Source organism: Martes martes (genome assembly GCF_963455335.1).
Source record: "Martes martes genome assembly, chromosome: 8".
Taxonomy (NCBI): Eukaryota; Metazoa; Chordata; class Mammalia; order Carnivora; family Mustelidae; genus Martes; species Martes martes.
The window spans coordinates 47,125,627-47,149,669 of NC_137895.1; the positions used below are offsets into that span (position 1 = coordinate 47,125,627).

Here is a 24,043-nt window from a genome sequence, read left to right on the forward strand (position 1 = left end):
TTTGTAAGTATATATGTTCTTAAAACAGTGCCTACCACACAGGTAACCCTCAATAAATATTACTTATTTTCATCATAATAAAGGTACATGCTTAAATTTTTCTTTTACAGATGGAGGTACATGATCTTAACAAAAGTTTGGCATCTCTTGGTCTAAGTAAGAAATAATGATGGCTTGTAAAGTGATATTAGCAGTTTCATAGTAAAAAGGCAGATGGATTTGCCTTACATTCCAGAGTTAGTGCCACAAGATTTTCCTTGTGAATGTGGGATAAAGGAAAGACCTCAATGAGGACTCCTTTTCTGTGGCCCGAGACAAAGTACCACTTATGATTTCACAGTACTTAAAGCAAGAGTCAGGGTTACGAATTTGAATCCCAACATTGCTCCTTAACCTTTCATGCCTCACTGTCTTCACAGATAAAATGAGTAATTTGCTCTATATGTCTCATAGCATTATGAAGAGAAAACTCGGTATATCATAGACATTTACTAAAACTGGCTGACAATGTAAAAGAAAAAAATCTTAAGGCTACCTATCTTTTTTTTGCCCCACATCAAATGAAACTACTTTGTAGAGCATTCTTTCACAACTACTTTGTAAAGCATTCTTCCTACTTCATTTTTATATTATCTCAAAATCTGAGACACTAGGTGGGAATATATATACATACAAACATACATAAAATTTTATAGTTCTTGTATTTGATATTTTAAGACCCAACTTTGCTACAAAGTTAATTATATTCAAGATTATTCATACACAACAAACTCCTAATTTGAATTTACATATAAAGTTTATCAAAGCTGTACATATTGTGTTTATTCAAAATAATCTTTAATTCTTAAAAAACTATATATACATATTACCTAAAATACAAGCAAAAAGTCTTTTCATAAGACAATGGTAAACAATGGTAAAAAGTCTTTTCATAAGACAAAAGATCATGAATACACAATAGACCACAGAAAAACTTCTAGCATATTTTTACAAAATTCATAAATAACTGGTCCGAATACAATTTTCTTCATTACTGAAATCATCTTTTGTCAGTATAACTTCTTTCTCAGAAAGTATATATGGTGTCAAGGCTATTAGCCATTGTCAAGTCAGAGACAGATCCGGAGTTCCAAAACTTTTAAGATATACATTTTAACTTATTGCAAAAACTGCATTTCTGGTCCTTCACATTCTGCTATGGAGAGGGAGAAGTTTCCTCTCGTTTCTTTTCTTCCTACTTCATCTAACAGAATATACGTGCAAGTGCAGACAAGAGGAACTAAGCAGAGCTAAAATTATGGGTGGGCAGGTGAGAAGCTTAGTATATTTGCTTTCTTCTAGTACCCATGTATCATTACAAAATTCTCTCCTGGCCAGACAACACTGGAAGAAAAAGTCTAAGGTTTCTACTACTTCTACAAACAAAAATTAGTAAGTCATACAGCTCTTGTCCTCTAGTCTTTGATGACTAGTTAACAAAAAATAATAATAAATCAGTTCATAAAAAAAATGACCCCCCAAAAAGACAGAACACAGGGCAAAAGGGCATGGAGCAGAGGGAGCATTAAAAAAACCCACATCTGAAGAAACCCACATGTAATTTGTTTACAATGTTACTTGTAATGATAGAAATGGTGGAATATGCAATTGGTGGGTTATGACTCTCATGACAATGACCATGTAAGTTAATATGAAAACATGTTATTTGAAGAAAAAAATGCAAAATATATTAGGATTAAAATTATGTAAGAAATTATGCATACTTCTAAAACTGAAATAGATGTTATATAAATAAAAATAATAAAAGGGGAAAAATTTTAAAAATTTTCTAAAATTTGTTACTACACTTGAACTTTTAAAAACAAATTTTTAGAGGAAACAAATAAATTAGTACTATTATCTTTTTAAGATTTTGTTTAAGTAATCTCTACACCCAACAGGGGGCTCAACTTATACAACCCTCAGATCAAGAGTAACATGCTTTACTGAATGAGCCAGCAGGCACCCGAAAAAGAAATTATTAACAATGATAATGGCATTAGTCATTCCAGTAACACATCAACCTTTCTGAATAAGGAACCATTTTGGTTTTGGTTTTTTTTCAAGTTAGCTCTTCACCCAGCATGGGGCTCAAGTTCATGAACCCAAGATCAAGAGTCGCATGCTCTATCAACTAAGCCAGCCAGGCACCCCTGAATAAGGCACTTTTAAATGCTCAAGGTCTTAACCCAAAAGGGGCATTCTTTTTTTTTTTTTTTTTTTTTTTAAAGATTTTATTCATTTATTTCACAGAGATTACAAGTAGGCTGAGAGGCAGGCAGAGAGAGAGGAGGAAGCAGGCCCCCTGCTGAGCAGAGAGCCTGATGTGGGGCTCGATCCCAGGACCCTGGGATCATGACCCGAGCCGAAGGCAGAGGCTTTAACCCACTGAGCCACCCAGGCGCCCCCAAAAGGGGCATTCTATAACAGTGGTTCTTAATCAAATTAAGTACTGTCCTCTCCCCATCCAAGTTTACAACTTACAAAAGCTGCCAAAATGATCACGCAGTATGACTAGCATTTTGGGGCCAAAGCCAAGTATGATGGTTAATATTATGTGTCAACCTGACAAGGCCACTGGATGCCCAGGTATTTGGTCAAACATTATTCTGGGTATTTCTATGAAGGTGTTTCTGGATGAGATTAACATTTGAATTGGTAGTCCTGTTGGCAGCCTGGAGATAAACAGGTGGGCCTTCTAACAATCCTCAAACCATCATCTATCAGAGAGCTACCTCAGGGCTTGCTATCTTGGTTGTAGAGTCATATAAGATTACCCTAGAGCAGCCCCTAAATACTTGATAAAAACAAAATTAAAATTTACCTCCTTTTTTCTACATAGACATTTTTTAAACAACCTGATACTGGTAGCCCACAGAATCTTTTCATTTTCCCATCATTTTAAGTTGTAGACTCTACATCTCTTGAAGATTAAATTTTTCTTAGATGACTTATAAATTATGTGTGAAGCTAAGCATATCTTTTCCAAGACGCCCTCAAAAAACAATTCTATCAATATATAAAAATCAAGATGTTGCTCTTGGCCAAGACGTAAATAGACCAACCTCAAACAGACTAGCTGTGAGTTCCTCCAATTCCTGTCCAAGTTGATCTCGTACTTTAGAAAGCCTCTCACACTCTTCATCTTTTAACTTCAGTTCCTATGAGAAATCGATCATTTTATTTTGAATTTCCATAGTTTGAAGTTAGATTCAGCAGACTATATAATCTTTACTAATAAAATTACAATATATTAATAGTCCCCTCCTACAATGTTCACACTGAAAATGTTTATTTAGCACTTGCTATGTGGAAGACAATCAGGCAAATCTAAAATTATAAATAATTCTAACTCGCATATTAAATTTTCATGTTTCTTTCATGAGACATCCAAAGATTATGATTACATATTACATGTGAAAATAAACAATTAAATGACTTCATTCTTTTTTCCCTTTTCTCTGAACATATTTCCATCAAGAAAGGAATTTAATTCCATTTATCCATTTCAATAAAAATTCAGTGGGTTTTTTTCATATTTACTTTAAAATTTGTTCACTTACAGATAACTTTAAGTACCATATGGCAATTAGTCTAAAATTTCCATTAGGAGACTATACCCATTTAGTGCTGCAACCAGAGGCAAATGATACATATTTGCACTTAAAACTAAGAAGAATGTAAATGACAAGATCACACCCTCATTTCTATGACTTCTCAAAAGGTATCAAGTAGATGCTTAAAAAAAATCTTTTAAGATGTAAATAACATGCAATTTCATATGTTGCCCTAAATTAATCTTCCAAATTTAGGGATAAAAAATCCAAACTTCCTATATATTGATCACAATTGCATTAATAAAATAATGGGTTAGTTATATTGCAATTGTGGTAGCAGCATAGTTTTTGAATTCAAACAACTCCTGAAAACCAAATATACCAACCGAAATATCAGAAGAACCCAATGACCGACCACATCTTCAACAACACTAGGTAAGGGAGTCCCCACAAATCTTAGACTGTGAGAGAACGTGGCTACACTGCCAACATGGCAGAGGCAGCAACCATGTGGAAGGGACAGCAGGAAGCAGAAGGGATTATAGAGGTATCCTGTGAAGCCTCAGGATCCAAAAATTATTACACATACCCCAAAAGAGAGGACTTGACCCTAATGGAAACTGGGAGAACAAATATGAGAACAAATGGAGAAAAAGGAAAAGGTTTCCACAAGCTCCAAGCTGCAGGTGGAGTACGAAACCCTATTTGCAGTCCTGAAGCAGCAAACAGTACTGTAAAGCCCTCAACTCTCAGGGAACTGCAAAGCATCCAGCAAAGAAAACCTTCCAGGCTACGGCCCATGCCAAAGGAAAAACTCATGGAATCTGAAACCAAATTGCAAGACAGGAATAATGGAGACTGACAGAGAAAGGCTCAGACAAAAAACAAGGAGAAAGAGGGTGGCAAGGTTCAAAAGCAAACAGATCACAGAAGGTAGTATAAAAGTATTTTTCTTCTGTTTCTAGAAATATCATCTCTAGACATAATGTTATATCTGTAAAGTTTGTAGAGACACAGGGCTAGAGGAGAAACCCTTCTTGAATGAGGCTTACCTCAGAGAGACAGAAGAGGCTACAAAGATACGACAATAACAATGGAAGGGGAAAGCTCTTAAACATAAAACTGAGAAAGCTTCTTTTCTATCCTACTCCTTCACAGGAGCCTCCTCCTAATAGTCCAGGGAAATCCAACCCATTTAAATATGGAAAACAAACACAGATATGTGAAGCTACCATAATAAAAAAGTTAGAGGTAAAGCCAGGTCACCTTTATTAGGTAAAGACAATCAGATTGGTATTAAATGTCAATAGCATTTTATGGTAGAAAACAACAGAATAACATTTTGAAGATACTCAAGGAAAAAATGTGAAATGAGGATTTGATATCTAGCCAAAGTGTCCTTCAAGTATAAGACCAGAGACAAAGAATTATAAACTTATAAAACTTCAGAGAATATCTCTCATATAAGCATGACTCAGGGATCAAGTAAAGAACAGAGTTCACATAATCCAGAAGAAGCTGGAGAAGCTTTAACACTAAGGACTGGGGGTGAGAAGCAAATATATTTCACTGTAGAACTACAACTAAAAGATGTGCACATCAAGGGAATGAAAAGACAAGGCACAGACTGGAGAAAATATTTGCAAAAGAGTATCTGATAAAAGACTATTATAAGAAATATACAAATTCTTAAAACTCAACAGTAAGAAAACAAACAACCTGACTGAAAGATGGGCAAAAGATCTGAACAGACATTTCAACAAAGAAGATACAGAGAAGAAATACGCAGTGAAAAAATATTTCATATTATATGTTATCAGGGAAATGCAAATTAAAACAATGATATACACCAATTAGAATGACCAAAATCCAGAATACTGACAACACCAAATGCTGACAAGAATGGAAAGCAATAGGAACTCTCATAATTGCTATTGGGAATGCAAAGTGGCATAGCTATTTTAAAAGACAGTCTAGCCGTTTTTTAATCAAACTAAACATACTCTTACCATATGATTCAACAATCACACTCCTTACTATTTACCCAAAGGTGCTCAAAACATGCCTACACAAAAACCTGAACACAGATGTTTATACATTCATAATTGCCAAAACTTGGAAATAACCAAAATGTCCTTTAGCAGATGAATGAATAAACTCTGGTACATCCAGACGATGGAATATTACTCTGCATTAAAAGGAAATAAGCTAACAAGTCATGAAAAGACGTGGGGGAAAATAAATGCATATTATTAAACAAAAGAATCCAATCTGAAAAGGTTACATCCTGTAGGATTCCAACTATATGACATTCTGGAGAAGGTAAAAGCATGGAGACCATAAAAAGAGGTCAGTGGTTGTTAGCATTTAGTGAGTGAGGAGGAATAAATAGAAAATAGAGGATTTTTAGGGCAGTGAAACTATTCTGGATAAAACTACAATGGTTGATACATGTCATTATAGACTTGTCAAAATCAGTAGAACATACAACAAAGAGAACCTTAATATAAACTCTGGACTCTGGGATAATGATACACCAATCTAGGGGTCATGAATTATAACAAATGTACCATTCATAGTGTTGAGAGGCTATGTTAGTGCAGGGACAGTGTGAATGAGAATTCTGTACCACCCTCTCACTTTAACTACATACTTAAAATTGCTCTAAAAAATAAAGTCTATCTTTTTAATAGGGATAAAGCTGACAAAACAATTATTCAAATGTTATAAGCTTTAGGAATATAAAAATAATACACATAAAATATAAGAGAAAGATGAAATTAAATTCACATATTTCTTAAATACTAATGGGAAGTAAAGGACTATAACTTGAGGCACACAACTCAACTAGTATAAACCTAAATATATCTAAGAGCATAGAGATTAACACTGAAATAACAGTCTGACTAAAATCAAATGATATGAGAAAAACAGTAACCAGGTAAGTTTAGTATTGCTTATGGCAGGAGACAATGGCAGTATCTAAAGAAAGACTAAGATATATATAATTACAATATAGTATATATATCTTTGATTAAAGAAAGATAACAACTAGAATGGAAATCAAACATTCCAAAATACCAAAAAGGAGAAGGACACAAAGAAAACAGAGCAACATAGGAAAAGGTTGTATACACACACAGCAGACATTTCAAAGTTATGTGACAGAAACAAGCCCAAACGTAGCATGTTTATCAATAAATGTGCACAGATGCAACTCACCTAATTAAAAAGAAAATGATTTTCAGATTGGCTTAAAAAAGCAAAATCCATCTCTAAGCTTTAGATTAGAGACATACCTAAAACGAAGTGATTCAGATAGATTAAAAATAAAAGAATGGGCAGAAGTATACTAAAAAATGTAATACAAATAAAAATAAGAATCTGAATCATATCAGACTAGACAGAATACTGGGCAAAAATCATTGAAAACAAAAAAAAAAACCTTCAAAATGCTGAAGACTACAATGCAAAATGAAAACTTTAAAATACTGGCAAATGCAAAAACACAGGTAGTCCTAAACAAAGAGGCAGAAGGACATACCATGTTCTTGAGTAGAAAGATATCATATAGATGCCAGTTCTCCCTGAGTTAATTTATAAATCTATAACTGCATAAATTTAATGCCAGGTTCTTTCAAACACTAAAATTTCACTATTTTATAATTACATATGAAAAGTAAGTCAATTCATTCAACATTTCCTACTCCGTGGTCACTATGGTAATTCTCAAGCTACGAAACCAAGTAAGATGCTGCTCCTTGAGAAATTTGCAATCAGAGCAATACATATGTCATTCAGGAAGGCAAAATTCTTGAATAGCTCCTCTACCAAAGTGGTATAAAACTCACCTTAAATACTAAAAGCTCTCTACAACATGAGCTCAATTTCCCTCTTCAGAGTTTTCTCCCTTGATCCATACGCTAAAGCTAGTATGTTTTGTAGTAGTTAAAGACAAGAAGGGATGAACATCACAAAAAAGATAATACCAGAAAAGTAGGTTTATGGCCCATCCTAAAAAGCACTGGCTTAGAAATCAGGAGTCCTTTAAAGACAAGGGGAGATTATCTCAAAGGCCATGAGAAGTCACTGAAGGATTTTAAACAGGATAATAATCAGATTTGCAATTCAAAATTATCATTTGGAAGTATGGTGAGATTGCTGAGGTTTAAAAAAAAAAAGAAAGACTAGAGACAAGAAAAACAGTTCACTGATTACTGCTGTATTTTAGGCAAGATATAAATTTAGAGTGGTTGTACTGGAGAAAAGAAATTTGAGAGATATTCAAAACACAGAACTTCAGGACTCTGTTCAAGTATATTCCATCAAACTTAAGACTATGGTTCTTAAGATAAACATTTTTATATCAAAAGAAAAAAATGCTGTCAATGAAACGATATGATTTTTTTAACATAAATGTTCATTTTATACTTATAATAAGAACTCTTTAAAGCTGATTTTTTTTATATACCTTTCTGTTTCAATGTCCTATCATAGTGAGGCCATTTTCAAGATATTTAAGCCAGTAATTAAGACCAACAAATACAGAACCCAAATCACACAATTCAACTGAATTAATTACAATATGAACAACTATGACCAAGTTCATACACAAGTAGGCAATGATGAGTGTCATGATGGTTAATATGGGGAAAAAATGTACGATTCAGATTCAGTGAAACATGACCATGTAATACAAGTCTTTTCTTCCCAACTAGTAAACATCTAAAGACAGGGTCAAATCTGATTTATTTTTGTCCCCTACAGGGTCTTGTACAATGCTGTCAGTACTATGACAGAGAACCATGGCCACAGTTAGTAGGACCATGCTGAATATGACTTTGACACAGGTATGCGTTTCTGGGTGACTTTATTTGGCTGCAAGCTATTCCACTGATTTTTATTTTCCAAGTTATTTCATTCTGTTTTAAGGAAAAATAATTAAAAATTGGAAGTAACACATTATACCAGTAGGTATCACAAGTAGCAAATACAATAATCAACAAAGGAATTTATTAAAAATGCATATCCTTAAGCCTCAATACAATAATTTTTATTTCAACAGAATCTGGGGTAGAGTCCAGGAAGCAACATTTAAATAAAGGTAAACTGAAGCCCAACTTCTACCTCAGAAGTCCATCAAAACTGGTCTTCAGCAATGCCCTGTGGAAGGGCAAATAAGTGAAGAATACACCATCTCTGGCATCCCTGCACCTCAAAATCAGTGATCACATGGGTATTCCCCATATCCACAGTATGGACTTGTTGCTGGGAGTCACTGCCCAGCCAGGGACTACACCTCCCAGCCCATCACATACCTAAGCATCAGCAGAAAACTGGTTTGCACCAGTGGAATATGAGCAGAAGTTATGCATCACTTCGAAGACAAGGCTTTTTAGAATGGTGCGCCTTTCTCCAAACTTTCTTTTCCCTTCATTTCATTGGCTAGATAAGATAACAGTAAAATTCGAAAAGACTACAAAGATCCAAGACAGAAGAAACACAGATCCCTGAATTATTTCATAAAGAACTACATATCAACTATGTGCCTTTGCCGCAGAATGCTCAAGAAATAAAAATTAACTTCTTTTAGGTAAAGTCACTAAAATTTAGGGGTTGCTTACTAGCAGCTAGCATGTCCCTAACTAATATGTGTGTCTATTCTACAATAATATAACTGTATACATATGTATAGATTCATTTAATCAACAAAATATACTGAGAACCCATTATGTGTTCAAAATATAATCATGAGCAAAAAACACATACAATCTTTATCCTCATGAAGTTCAAAATTATTGGACCATGTGTGTTAAGTGTATGTTTTTGGATTAGGGTTAGTAGGATGGTGCAGAATAAACAATACAAACAGAAATAGAACTTTGACTCCCAATCAAGATAGAGTAACAAGGGGACGCCTGGGTGGCTCAGTTGGTTAAGCCACTGCCTTCAGCTCAGATCATGATCCCAGGGTCCTGGGATGGAGTCCTGTATTGGCTCCTTGCTCAGCAGGGAGCCTGCTTCTCTCCACCTCTGCCTGCCACTCTGCCTGCTTGTATGCTCTCTCTCTCTGTGACAAATAAATAAATAAAATCTTAAAAAAAAAAAAAAGTAACAAGGATCACATTCACAACTCTACCTGACATAACTAAAAAACTGGAAAAAATACATAAAACAATTTTTAAGACACTAGGCACCCGGCAACAGACAGTGATCCTCCAAATATGGGAAACAAATTAGGTGAGTCCTACGATTTGGCCAAGCTTATCACCCGAAAAGAAGAAAGCATTATTAGACAGGATTAAAACAGTTATTAAACTGTATTTCATATGTTTGAGAAGCTGGAGGAAAGACTAAACTTATTAAGCAGCAAAAAATATTAAAAAGACCCAACTCAAACTTTCAGAGATGAAAACCACAAGGTCTGAGATAAAAAATACACTTTATAGGATTTACAGATTAAATCTGCTGAAGGAGTGACACTGAAGAAAGAGACAGCAACAGAAACTACGCACAATGAAACACAAACAAAAAAAAAAAGATTAAAACATAAATGAATAGAGCATCAATGAGCTGTGGGACAACTTGAAGCCATCTACTGAATATGTAATAGGAGCTTGTCAGGAGAGCAGAGATAGGGGAGGTATGTAAAAGTTTTTTTTATGAAATAATAGCCCAAACTTCCCAAATTCGATGAAAATTAACAAACCACAGATTCAAGAAGCTCAACAAACCTCAAGCACAAGAAACATGAAGAAAACTACACCAAGGTACACCATAATCAAAGTGCTTACAGCCAGTGCTGGGGAGGAATCGTACATCATATGCAGAGGAACAAAGGACAATGCCTCACTACTTGTGAGAAACAGTGCAAGCTAGAAGACACTGGAGCAACATCTTTAAAGTACTACAAGGAAAAACTATCAACCTAGAATTCTTTACCAAGTGAAAGTATCTTTCAAAAACAAAGATGGGGAAAAGATACCTTTTCAGATACATAACTAAAAATAATTTATCACCAGCAAACATACACAACAAAAATGCTAAAAGATGTCTTCCCAGAAGAAAAATGATTATCAGATGGAAATCAGGATTTACATGAAGAAATGAAGAGCAATGGGAATGGCAGCTACACTGGTAAATATAAAGATTCTTTTCTTATCATCTAAATCTCTTTAAGAGATAACCGTTCAGTGCAAAAAATAGCAACTGCACTGCGGAGTTTAAGCATATGAACAAGTGAAACAGACTATGACTACAGCACAAAGGCTACAGACAGTACACTTTTGTAAGATTCTTACATTATATGTGAGGTAGTATAACATCATCAGAAGGTAGACATGAATAAGTTAAATATGCATACTATTAAGCACAGCAAAGGTATATACCTAATAAGCCAAAGGAGATAAGATGAGATCACAAAAAAAAATGTGGAATTAATCCAAAAGAAGGCATAAAAGAAAGAAAAAGAAGAAAAAGGAATAGATGGAACAAACAGAAAACAAAACAGTACAATGGCAGATTTAAACCAAACCATATCAATATCACATTAAATGTAAATGTTTTAAATATACCAATTAAAAGGCAGAGATTACTGGAAAGGATTAAAAAAAGCAAAACCTAATCATAAATCACCTGCAAGAAACTCACTTTATATACGAAGACAAAAATAGGTTAAAGGTATAAGAATAGAAAGATGGTAACTATCTGGTCTCTCTTAAAAGAATAATCAGAATAGAGAGAATGGCTATAGATATAATTTTGATTCATAAGTTGCTAAAATTCAAGAAATATTTTCATATTCAAGAGGTATTTTCAAGCCTTGAACTCTAAGTATTAATACTATACTATACCCTTCATAATTCACCATATGTATGTGTTCACATATCATTATTATTTCAATTACCTCAACAGGACCTCTAAATACAGCACATTAAAAATTTCAAAAGAAATTCCCAACTTGACCTAAGAAATTAGTAATTTGTTCTGATCAATAAGGAACCACTGATTTATTCTCAATGATGGGTATATATGCTCAATAGTTTACCTCTATATAAACTATGATTTCACTTAATACTGTATATTAAAACAAGAGAGTCAGATCCAGATGACAGAAGCTGATTACAATCACATCTCACCACACCCCTTTCCTTTGGAAAAACATAAAAGACTACTGATTTTTCTTTTTGATAAAATATTTAATCAAAAATACTTTAACATATCCGCATAGCTATTTAGTTATCAGCCACTCATTGAAGCATTAATAAGAAGACATAATATATGCCAGGCATCATACTGTATTATGCTAAGCACCGGGGATACAAAAATCAGTGTTACACTCTTAAGAGACAAGTATGGTAGCAAAGAAGGTGGGAATATATGTTTGTGAAATTACCTAACATGCTAAAAATTACACATATAGAATGTCTTATCCTCTCAAGTTTCTAAATGTGAATTAGTTCATTTAACCTAAGTTGTCAAATTTATATAGAGTTGTTCACATTATTCCTTTACTGTATTTTTCACATCTGCAGCATCTGTAGTGATATCCTGCTTCATTCCTGCTATTGATAATTTGTCTTTTTTTTGTCAGTCTTGTTAGATGTTTGTCAGTTTTGTTGATATTTTTAGAGAATCAGCACTTTGTTTCATTCATTTTCTCTAGTTTTTCAATTGTCAATTTCATTGACAATTGAAATTGCTCTTTATTGACATTGACATTGCTCTTTATTACTTCCTTCCTTATGCTTGCTCTGATTTTGTTATTTTTAGACTGCTGATTTAAGACTTTTCCTTTTTTCTAATTATAAATATTTGGTGCTATAAATTTCCCTCTGAAATTTAATTACAGTCACAGAAAAAGAATAAGAATAGCCACAAATTTGGGGATAGCAGAAACTTTAAAGATGACCAAATGGGAAATACAACAAATTACCAAGAAAAGAAAATTCTCCAAGATAAGATACAGAAAATATTCAAGCCCAGCTGAATGCCAAAGATAATTACTACCAAACAATTCCTCAAAATAAAATGACTTGGACTAAATGACTTCAAGTGAAGGGCCATAAAGTCAACCACACACAAGAAAGGGAAAACCCACACATGAAACATAACCCACCAATTTGGTATGAATGATGATGTAATAAGACAGGGAGCAGGCAATGTAGGCAGTGTGTACTCTCAGGTGAGCTTCTTTACTATCCCATTATTTTCACAGTTGCCTCGATGCTGCCCAACAGGAGCTAAGGCTGTACATATGGGAAGGTAAATGTAGAACTGCAAAGACTTCATTGGGGTTGCCCCATGTCATGAATACATCTTACTTTCAAATACAAAACATGGAAGAATAAAGCATCTTTTTTGCTTACCCTCTGAGCTTTTGCAAGTTCTTCTTTTAATCTTTCATAGCCCTTTTCTCTGACTTCCAAAACAGATGGGCTTCGTAAACGGGACAGACTATCAGTACTCAACCCAAAAATATCGTCGCTGCCATCACAAGCCTCTGTTATAGTAGCACCTTGTAAAAACTCCCTCTCTGCATTACAGTTGTCCTTTCTCGTAGTTAATTTAGTTAACCCAGCTGTGACTCCAGAGGTAGAACAAGGCGCTGGATCTGTAACATGGATGCTATAAAGGAAAGTTCAGAAAACATCAGTATATGCTCACACAGAACTGGCATAAACACAAAGGTCTAGAACTGCACTACCCAATGTGATAGCCATTATGTTTAATAATAGCAATAATTTAAAAATTAACTTATAAATTATTAATTAATTAAAAATTAAAATCAGTCAAAGCTAAAGCTAACACATTTCAAGTCTAGCAGCCACATGCAGCCACTGGCTTATCACATTTTCATCATCACAGAAAGTTTTATTTAATAGTCCTACCCTAGAACGGGGTAAGCAAACTAAACACAGGCTAAATCCAGCCTGCTACCTGTTTTACAAGGCTCACAAGCCAAGATTTATTTTTACATTCCCAAATGATTAAAAAATTTAAAAAAAAATCAAAATAATAATATTTTGTGGCATAAGAAAATTACATGAAACTCAAAATTCAATATCCATACATGAAGTCTGACTGGAGTTTATTCATTTACGTACTGTCTGTGGCTGCTCTCATACTTTAACAGCAAAGCTGAATAGCTGCAACAGAGACTGTATGGTCAGCAAAGCCTAAAATATTTACCACCTGGCCCTTCACATAAGAAGTTTCCTGACCCTTGCTCTTGAACATTAATATGTATTGCTCCTCTTCATGGACAAGCTTATTCAAATTTCCTAAAATAGTATAACTCAAGGCAACCAAACCAACTGTCCATTTGTTTAACATGATACTCCAAAATACAGATCTTGAGATTTCCTACCTGATACTAGATACTTCTGCACAGTTTAAACGTCTGGGGGATGAATATACAGGTTGCGTGGGAAGGTCGGAAACATCTAAGGCATTAGCCTGAATTGGGGCAGAGCACAGAGTTGAAGGATGTGGCCGATAGATGACACTTGGTGAGGTAGTCTGCTCCTGAGTTCCTGATTCATACACACCAAGAAGGTCTGGAGAAGTAGGTGAAGCAAGGTTTACTTCATGGAAGCCTTCCAAGGGGTCATTAGCCATAGCAAAAGCCTCATCATAAGATAACCTATGTTAAAACAAAAAGCAGGCAGTTATTTTGATAGTGATATTTAAAATTAAATAAGACACATAACTTTTAAAACATGTCTAATAATCCATATAAAGTATAAACTTAAAGGAACAAAGAAAAAAATACCATAATCATTTAACATTTATTAAGTGACCTCAGAGTATAAATATTACAAAAGGCAAACAATGTGACTTGAAATGAACTTGCAAGTTATAGCTAATGCTGTTCAACTGAGTAAATTAATAAGTACAATGAGGAAGAAATAAAAATTTGCTTGATATTTTTAATCAATGTCTATCATATGACATTAGTCAGAGTAAGTGAGAAAGGCAGTAAAGATATGTACACATGCTTGGAATGAGATACATACATTACACCATACAGTTGACACTCGGAACACAGGGCTGGGGTACCAAATCCCCACATAGTTGAAAATCCACTTATAACTTTTGATTACCCAAAATCTTAACTACTGTTAGCCTCCTGTTGACCAGAAACCTTACCAATACACAGTCAACTAACAAGGATTTGATACTTATATGTATTATATACTGTATTCTTAAAATAAAGCTAGAGAAAATACTAGGAAAATCAAAAGGAAAATACATTTATAGTACTGTACTGTATTTATCCAAAAAAATCAACATGTAAGTGGACCCTGATAATTCAAACTCATGCTGATCAAGGATCAAATGACAATTTCAAATTTAGGTAAGAGCTGCTGTACCTTTCACCCAGATTATGAAATTGTTAACATTTTGGACCATTTGCGAATGGGTTTTGCGACATGATGCCCATTACTGCTTAGTATCTCAATATATATATCTTCAGTACAAGGACATTTTCCTGTCTGACCACAAAACCATCAAAGTCAAGAAGTTAACACTGATCGATATGACCGTCTAATCAACAGGCCCCAGTCAAATTTCACAGACTGTCTCAATAATGGTCTTATTTATAAGTCTAGGATCCAATCTGGGATAATGTGCTATCTTTCCCTAAGCCTTAAATTTCTCCTCTGATGGGGTAAGAATGGGTATGACAACATTCTCTCCATTCTCCAAGTTGCTGTAAGGATTAAAAGAGACCAATCAAATAAAGTACTTAGTAGTGTGCTGTGTACCTGGCACCCAGTATGGCCTCAATAAACATTTGTTACTATAGTCAGCCATTAACAATAACATGTACACTTCAGTTTTTCCATAAGGAAAAAGTATTTCAAAACTACTCAGTTATATCACCAAGGTTACATTAAAACTAAAAAGTATACCCCTCAAATTTTTCACTTGAAGGATGTAAATCTTATAAATCCTTTATTGATTTTCCAGTGTCTACAGAATAAAGTCCAAATTTAACAGCCTGAAAATCAAGTCTTCTATGATCTGAATCCAAACTCTTTTCCCAATTTTTTCCTTCCCAGAATAAAAATGTGCTAATCACTAGTGACACCCTCCCAGAACTTTCCAAATTCCCAAACACAGGCCCCAATGTAACTCCTAATTTCTTTATAATACAAAAAATTTCATTCATTAAGCTGCAAAATTCTACTCTTTCATATCCTTAATAAAAAGTGTTTAAAATAAGACAAGAAGAGGGACACCTGGGTGGCTCAGTTAGTTAAGCATCAGCCTTTGGCTCAGGTCATAATCCCCGGGTTCTGGGATGGAGTCAGACATTGGGCTCCTTGCTTAGCGGGGAGCGTGCTTCTCCCTCTACCTGCTTGTGCACATGTGTGCTCTCCCCCAACCCCAACAAATAAATAAATCTTTTTAAAAAAATAATAAAATAAGACAAGCATTAAACAAAAAGGCTGCAGTAAAGCTGGGAAAGGAGAAGCGACCCAATATTTATACTCTTTCAAAAGTACAATTACAACATGTCACAAACCTTCAAGATTATATATATATGGACAATGAAAACTGTATCTATTAAATCTGCAACTGCCAAATTTCAAATCCAATCAATGTTTTCTTTGTTGTGGCAAACAGTTTGAGTCCTCAAAATAAAACTAATTCTTGTTTTTTTACCCAAAATAGTCACTTGTTAAATGAAAGATCATATTAACAAGGAATATAAGGTATTTGATACTCAATTTATTATTTTCATCCAAAAGAATATTATTCATTCCTTATCTATAATACAGACAAACATACACCAAACATCTAACCCTGAAAATTTCATTTTCACTTGAATATAGTTTACTAATCCATTCACTTTCGAGGAGAAAACAGGTTTTCATTAAACTTTGACATTTTATCACTAACTATCTAACACTTCCTTTCATCCATCCCACATACTTTAAATTCACATCATTACCCTTACAAGTTCACCAAATCATAGAACGTGAAAGCATTTGCATTTCTAGAAATGCAAAATGGTAAAAATCCTATAGAGGAAAATTTGACAACATCTGGCAAAATGACATATTCATTAAACCAACATGCCCATTTTCAGGGCTTTATCCCAAAAATAAACTAAAATACAGAAGAACAGATACATACATAATGCTAGCAACATTAGCAAAAGACCGACTACAATCTTAGTTATAGCAAAAGCTGAATGAGCTAATGTACCTCCTCATAATGAAGCATGAGACAACTTAAAAAGAAATAAATACTATCTACATACTGCTATGAAGGGATCTTGAGGATATACTGACATATTTAAAAACAAGATAAAGGGGCTCCTGGGTGGCTCAGTGGGTTAAGCCTCTGCCTTCGGCTCAGGTCATGGTCTCAGGGTCCTGGGATCGAGCCCCACATCAGGCTCTGCTCAGCGGGGAGCCTGCTTCTCCTCTTCCTCTGCCTGCCTCTCTGCCTACTTGTGATCTCGCTCTCTGTCAAATAAATAAAATCTTTAAAAAAAAAAAAACCAAGATAAATAACTATGCACAGGAAGCTACCTTTTACCTAAGAAAGGAGAAAATACAAATTTATTTCTATGTACATATTTAATTGTAATTGTATATGTATATATGACATATAGATGTATTACTATGGATGCAGACTTACATTTTAGAAGTGGAAGGATAAACCAAAAACTAATAGAAACAGGTAATCTATGGGAAGAGGGAGAGAACAGGAGGAGGAGACAGGTATGAAAGCTAAACCCTTCCAAATGGACCTTGCCTTGTAGATTTGAATTTGAGCTTGGAACCATGTAAGTGATAAAACAATACTAAATTTTAAAAAAGAATTCCTAAAAATAAAACAAATAAACTTAGCTGTGTATTGAGGTAGTAGCTTAACCACATAGAAGAGCTACTGCAAATGGTTTTAAAACATAAAATTGTACACACTTAACAAATATATTCCAAAGACCAAAGAATGTGAAAAAAGCTGTTAACTATTTTCAGTGATCACATTATTAATGTTGCTGTCATAAAACCATTCTTTATAATATTAAGGAAATAAGTTATGTTAATGTCATTCCAAATTAAGATTTTCAGCATATGAGAAGAGATACAAATGTAAAATCAAAGAAGTAAAAATTCTGAAGTTCTAAATATGAATCCATCAGAAAAAAAAATTCTATTAGAACAAAAAAATTCCTAAATTTATCCACTGAGGTGGTAATAACAACAGTAACTGACTCAGGGGCAATGAGTAAGTACCCCTTGTGCCCAGCGTAATACCATTTCGTACCAAAAAAAGAACAAGGGCTCCTTAGAGAAATGGCTGATTTCCAGGCCAAGCGCAGTAACGTACAAAAAGACCCTGGAACATCCTGTTATACCAGGAAGCAAGAAACTATCAAAGACTACTGGAGTGGTATCAAAAGGATTCTCACTAACCAAAGATAGGACAATCTGAACATCAAAAAGATAGTATCTGTAAGAAACTAAAACAAAAATACTTTTAAATCGCTGAATTCATGATGTTATTAAAAATAAAAACAAAATCTCACTGGTCCCCTTTGATAGGTGCTAGGGAGTCAATTCATTATTTTGAAAATTGGTATAATTAAAGAATGAGGTAAAAGTAAGAACTAAGGAGAAAGACAAAGCCCTTGGAAGGGCTTTTTGGGCATGTCTGAGGTATGAAAGCCAAGCCTTTATGGAGAATACAAATATGCTATAAACTGAAGTAAAAGTAATGAACGTAAAATACAAGTCTCAAAGAGAGGTGGGTTTGAATCCTGCTTCTGTCAAATTATTGGGCCAACATGTGCCTAGGTGCCCTCATCTGGAAATCTGTGCCTGGGCTGTTTTGTTTTGTTTAGCAAGAAAGAATACGTTCAAGCAGGGGTCACCAGGGGGAGAGGGAGTGGGAGAATTCCAAGCAGGCTCCACAACCAGCGTGTACCCTGCTACAGGGCTCAATCTCACAAGCCTGAGATCATGATTTGAGCTGAAATCAAGAATCAGGTGCTTAACCAACTGAGCCACCCAGGCGCCACTTTCGCTTGGGTCTCCCACCTTTCATGATGAGAATGAAAAGAAACACACGTAACACTTAGGACAGGACCTCTGGTCAGTGCCTATCCCTACAAGGTTTTCATTCTGTAGGATACATTTAAACTTTGTTTAAATTCAAGTCACTTCTGAAAAGATTATTTTAAGGTTAAATTCAGTCCCTTTTTCAAGCATATGCAATTTCCATAAAATGTAACTTAGCTGGTAATGAGCCACCAATCACACTCGTCTGAAAATCTTTTGCTCTTTAAAATATATGGAAGCTTTAAGAATTACTTCATATTCAAAGTTTTTATATGAGTAAAATAAGCTGCTATTTTTAAGCAGTGTTATTTTTTGCATCAAGTAATGAGTAATTCAGAAAAACCTAATTTCTTTTGGAGATTATCCCAATTCATAAATTAAACCTGTTAAGGAGCACTACCAATGTGTGAAAAAGGTTGACCACATTAAATTCTTATGAGTGAACTACAGCCTATTTGGTTTTATCATTACTGAATTCTAAGCAATAAAGCTGACATTGAATTATAAGGAAAAGTTGATCAAAACAATTTACTTCTGATCACCCGTATGTATTTCATGTTATTTTTCTTTCTAGAAGTCAGTATTATCATAGCAAAAGCAACAGTCAATGTTTACTGAAAGTTAACTATGTGTCAGATACTGTTGCTAAGAATTTCACATGTATTAACTCATTTAATGAATGCCTAGAGAAATCCTAATAACATGTTGTAGAATTCTTTTTTCTAATTAAAATGAATTTTCTAACTGAAAATACAAGGCATCTTTAGGATAACTCAAGAAATTAAGATGAATTGCTGGTACAATATTTTCAATTAAAAACTGAAGCACTTGGATAAAATTGATATGCATATATAATTTAAGTGAAATCAAGAAACTCAATTTATATTAGTCCAAAATTAGTAGTTCAAAAGAACAAATAAAATCCATTTTCCCACAAAAAGCACATTCCCCTTATTTGATTTACTTAACAAGTGAGAAACAAAGGATTTACTTCTGGCGGGCGGGGGGAACACTTTAAAGCCATAATCTTAATCTTTTCCCATATCAATTTAACATCTGAAAATTAAATAATTTTAATTCAGTATTTACTATCATTCCTCCAAGCACACGCTTCAGAAAGTAAATAATTTCCAACGCAGGAGGTTATATGCATCACAGCAGAACAGAAACAGAAGTACCTGAAGAAAAAAGGTAAGGTTTTAGTTTTGACCAGCCTCTAACTTATACATGCAAACTTGGGCAGGACATTAAACTTCTCTGAGCCCAAATATCTTCATCTGTTTAGTGATGAAATTGGACCCAACCCAGATCCTGATTTTAAGGTTGTAAGTGTATCTGTATGTGAGAAGGAAGACCAGGGTCTGACAACCAGTATTTGCTACCTCACAAAAACCTTGTACTCTGGAACTGGACTGAAGTCCTAGCTCAATCAGTTACTAACAACTTGACCTCAGAGCTCTAAATCTGAATTTCTCACCTGAAAAAATGGGGAGGTGGTGTTAATGACTGTACTGATCTGTACTGTCTGAGCATTAACTCAGACAATACTCATCAGGGCTTAGTACCAGGGCTGCCACTGATCAATTAAAATTCATTATTACTAATTATAATGATCTCTAAGGTATCTTCTGACTAATACTTGCCAAATATTCTGTCACACTATCTCAGCACAAACATCATCTTCATCAAAGAGAAAAAAAACAATGGTTGTTTGGTTTGGTTTAAAAATATTGTTGGGGCGCCTAGGTGGCTCAGTGGTTTAAGCCGCTGCCTTCGGCTCAGGTCATGATCTCAGGGTCCTGGGATCGAGTCCTGCATCGGGCTCTCTGCTCGGCAGGGAGCCTGCTTCCCTCTCACTCTCTCTGCCTGCCTCTCTGCCTACTTGTGATCTCTCTCTGTCAAATAAATAAATAAAATCTTTTTAAAAATTAAAAAAAATATATTGTTAAAATTACAAGTGTATTGTTGTAAATACTCCTCAACAAAGCAAACACTTATACTGCGCACCCACATCCTGTATTTAACAGACATAGATGTTTACATATGTATTATTTTCCTCTTTCAATTTATTGACAGACTGCTGGAGGATGGAAAGCAGGGAGGAAAGTCCAGATGCTTTTATTAATTCCCAAATGACTTCTTAATTTAGCATGAATTTTGGAAGAAACAGCTTCTGTCATTAAAAATCAGGTTGCTATTTCAATAGTGTATAATGAATTAAAGTGTTACAAATCCCAACAATTCACTTCCTTAAAAACCACTAACATTTAAAACATATTTATTAAATACATTTTACCCACATACAATATTAGTACATTTAATAAAATTTTTTATCAATTGTGTTTATTCTATTTAGAAAGGAAGAATGATTGCCAGCTTACATCTCCTCAGGGCAAATCCTGGCACCAAGTTCTAAGAATGGCACTATGAAAATGAACTGAAGAGACAGCGCATGGCCTGTTGTGAGCCACTAAATGGTTACCGTGGGGGCTGTGGGGAGAAGGGTGGGAGGAAGGAAATGTTTCAAGGAGAAGGAAAATATAAGTTATTTTAAATGCTGAGTAGGAATCCAATAGGTGGAAAAGGCAGGGCAATAAAACAGAACAGTCAGGGAAAAATGGCACTAATGAAACAACAAAAGAGAGAGTGACAGAAAATCAGGCTGGAGAAGCAAATATGTGACAGATTAAAAGCTTCATTTAACATGGAAAATGCTGCTTGTAGTTTATCCTGAGGAGATGGTCAGATCTACACTTTAGCAAGTACAGATACACTGTACTGCAGTCATTAGAAAAAAATGACTCCTAAGGCAATAGGGACTTTAGAGAAAAGAGACTAGAGGCAATTGGTTAAGAGGTTATTGCAACAGGCTAGCCAAGAGGTTACAAGGGTCTAATGCTTGTTTGTTTGCATACTACGTTACATTAGTCACCATACCGTCCTTCATTAGTTTCTGATGTAGTGTTCCATGATTCATTATTTGCGTATAACACCCAGGGCTGTCAAGGCCATACCTCCAAGACTGGAAAGGATGGAGATGCACATATACATACATACATACACACACATGAAAACCATTCAAATAGTGTCACCTATATTTATACATACACATACATTCTGTACATATGACATACACACATATACATAGTATACATTATTCTAGTTATTCCTCACAGTATCCCTTTGAACTGGGATTTTTTTTTTTAACAGAAAAAGAAATAGGCTCAGAGAATAATTAATTTTGTCAAAGTCAAATGGTCAATAAATAACAGCTAGGATTCAAACCCTGGTGAAATTCTGCCACCTGATTCCACTACATCCAAGAATCACTTCAAAAGGAAAACTAACTGGGGGGAAGAGCCAGGATTCAGAGAAAGGGTAGGTCAAGACAGAGGCTCTCTAAGACAGGTCTCACTCAACAAACCACAAGTGACTGAGCATTCTGAACAGAGTACTGTTTACTCTCTGAACCCTTGTCTTACTTCCAGGAAGCCAAAACTAACATTTCTCTAACACACAGCTAGTGAAATGAGCATTCACTATTGCCTTGAGTTCTATTCTATTCTCCTATATTTTCTTTGCTATCATCATTTCTTTCTTCATTTAGCTGCTATGTGGAATTTAAAATACTTATTCAGGGGCGCCTGGGTGGCTCAGTGGGTTAAGCCTCTGCCTTCGGCTCAGGTCATGATCTCAGGGTCCTGGGATCGAGCCCCGCATCGGACTCTGCTCAGCAGGGAGCCTGCTTCCCTTCCTCTCTCTCTGCCTGCCTCTCCGCCTACTTGTAATCTCTGTCAAATAAATAAAATCTTTTAAAAAAAATAAATAAAATAAAATAAAATAAAATACTTATTCAGCCTCTTTTAGAACTTGGGGATGGGCATGTAAGTAGAAATAAACAGAAGCTTGATTTTATTATTGTGGTCTTACTGTTATGTGAAAAACACGGCTATTTCATACCAAGGAATTACTGTTAATTTTTTAAAGTGTGTAACCATATTGTAGCTAACTGCCCTTCATTGTTTAAAAAAACATACTGAGATATTCACAGATGAAAGTATACAATGTCTGAATTCACTCAAAATAATACAAGAAGGGGAGTAGATGTAGCAGGACTGACCCTTCTTGCTGACTCCTGGGCTAAATGATAGGAACTCTGAGGTTCACTACGTTTTTGCATCTACTGATTTTACTTGAAATTCTCCACAATTAGACAGCTTTCAAATTTATTCAAATACTATATAAATAAGAGGAAAAATAGTAATCATTTTCTCATTAACATTCACTAAACATTTTGATATTAACAAAAAAAGATCACATTTATATTTTAAGAAGCGTCCTATGGGGGCACCTGGGTGGCTCAGTGCATTAAAGCCTCTGCCTTCGGCTCAGGTAATGATCTCAGGGTCCTGGGATCAGGCCCCGCATCAGGCTCTCTGCTCAGCATGGAGTCTGCTTCCCCCTCTCTCTCTGCCTGCCTCTCTGCCTACTTGTAATCTCTGTCAAATAAATAAATAAAATCTTTAAAAAAAAAAAAAAAAGAAGCATCCTATGTTGGTAAGTATAAATTTAATTAATAACCGAAGGGAAAAATTAGTCAGATGGTCAATCAAGCTATACAATCTTTCCACTCTTATTAAAACAGAGCACAAATTAAGTTGCATTTACCAATTCTACAGGATGCAAATGTGTTTTAGAGATGCTAGTTATTGCAGATTCTTTAAGGATTTTCAGAAAATACTCAGAACTTAACAACTGGCTTACTAATATTGTATTTAACTACAAATCCTTAGAACAGAAATATAAAAAACGTTTTACAATAGTTTTCTTAATAGCAGAAGACTCCTTATTTTGCATATGCAAGAATATATGTCAACACTCAACAGGCACTGAGGCGTATATTCTTTGGCTAAATAAACAGTAAGAGTCTTTAGAGAGAGAATAAACAGCAAAGCAGAAAGAGTACAGAGAGTGATTCCAGGCTACCTTTGTTTCAAAAATAGAGATATAACAGTAAGCACCTTGAGAGAATATCAAGACTAGAGAAACTGAGTTTTTAAAATGTTTGGGGATCCTGAGCATTTTATCAAAGTAGTTTTAGAAAACCTTCTTTCTAGCTCAGATTTTGTCATTAACTAGCTGTGTAAACTTGCACAAGTCACTTAATTTCTCTGGACCTCAGTTTCAGCGTCTATAATGGGTGGTATGAGCCCCCATGCCTGTATCTGACAAAATCAAATGGCTTACCAGTCAATGTAAAAATGTTGCATAGATTGCAAAGCACAATACAAACGTGTGCTATCTGTAAAAATCTAAGGAATACACAATAGTGAAAATCTAAGGGGTTTTATAACCAGAAGG

At 34.7% G+C, this 24,043-nt stretch overlaps 1 protein-coding gene across 3 annotated transcripts in view; it reads right to left on the reverse strand.

The window, feature by feature from the left end:
* Positions 1–24,043, reverse strand: part of RAB3IP (RAB3A interacting protein) — a 44,369-nt gene that overhangs the window by 15,531 nt on the left and 4,795 nt on the right. For all 3 annotated transcript variants that reach the window (XM_080810540.1, XM_080810539.1, XM_080810541.1), the window contains exons 2-4: positions 13,966–14,241; positions 12,965–13,223; positions 3,105–3,200 (exon numbers count right to left, since the gene is read on the reverse strand). In XM_080810540.1, coding sequence (XP_080666666.1) covers positions 3,105–3,200; positions 12,965–13,223; positions 13,966–14,216 — 606 coding nt within the window. In that variant the 5' untranslated portion in view covers positions 14,217–14,241. The remainder of the gene's footprint in view (positions 1–3,104; positions 3,201–12,964; positions 13,224–13,965; positions 14,242–24,043) is intronic.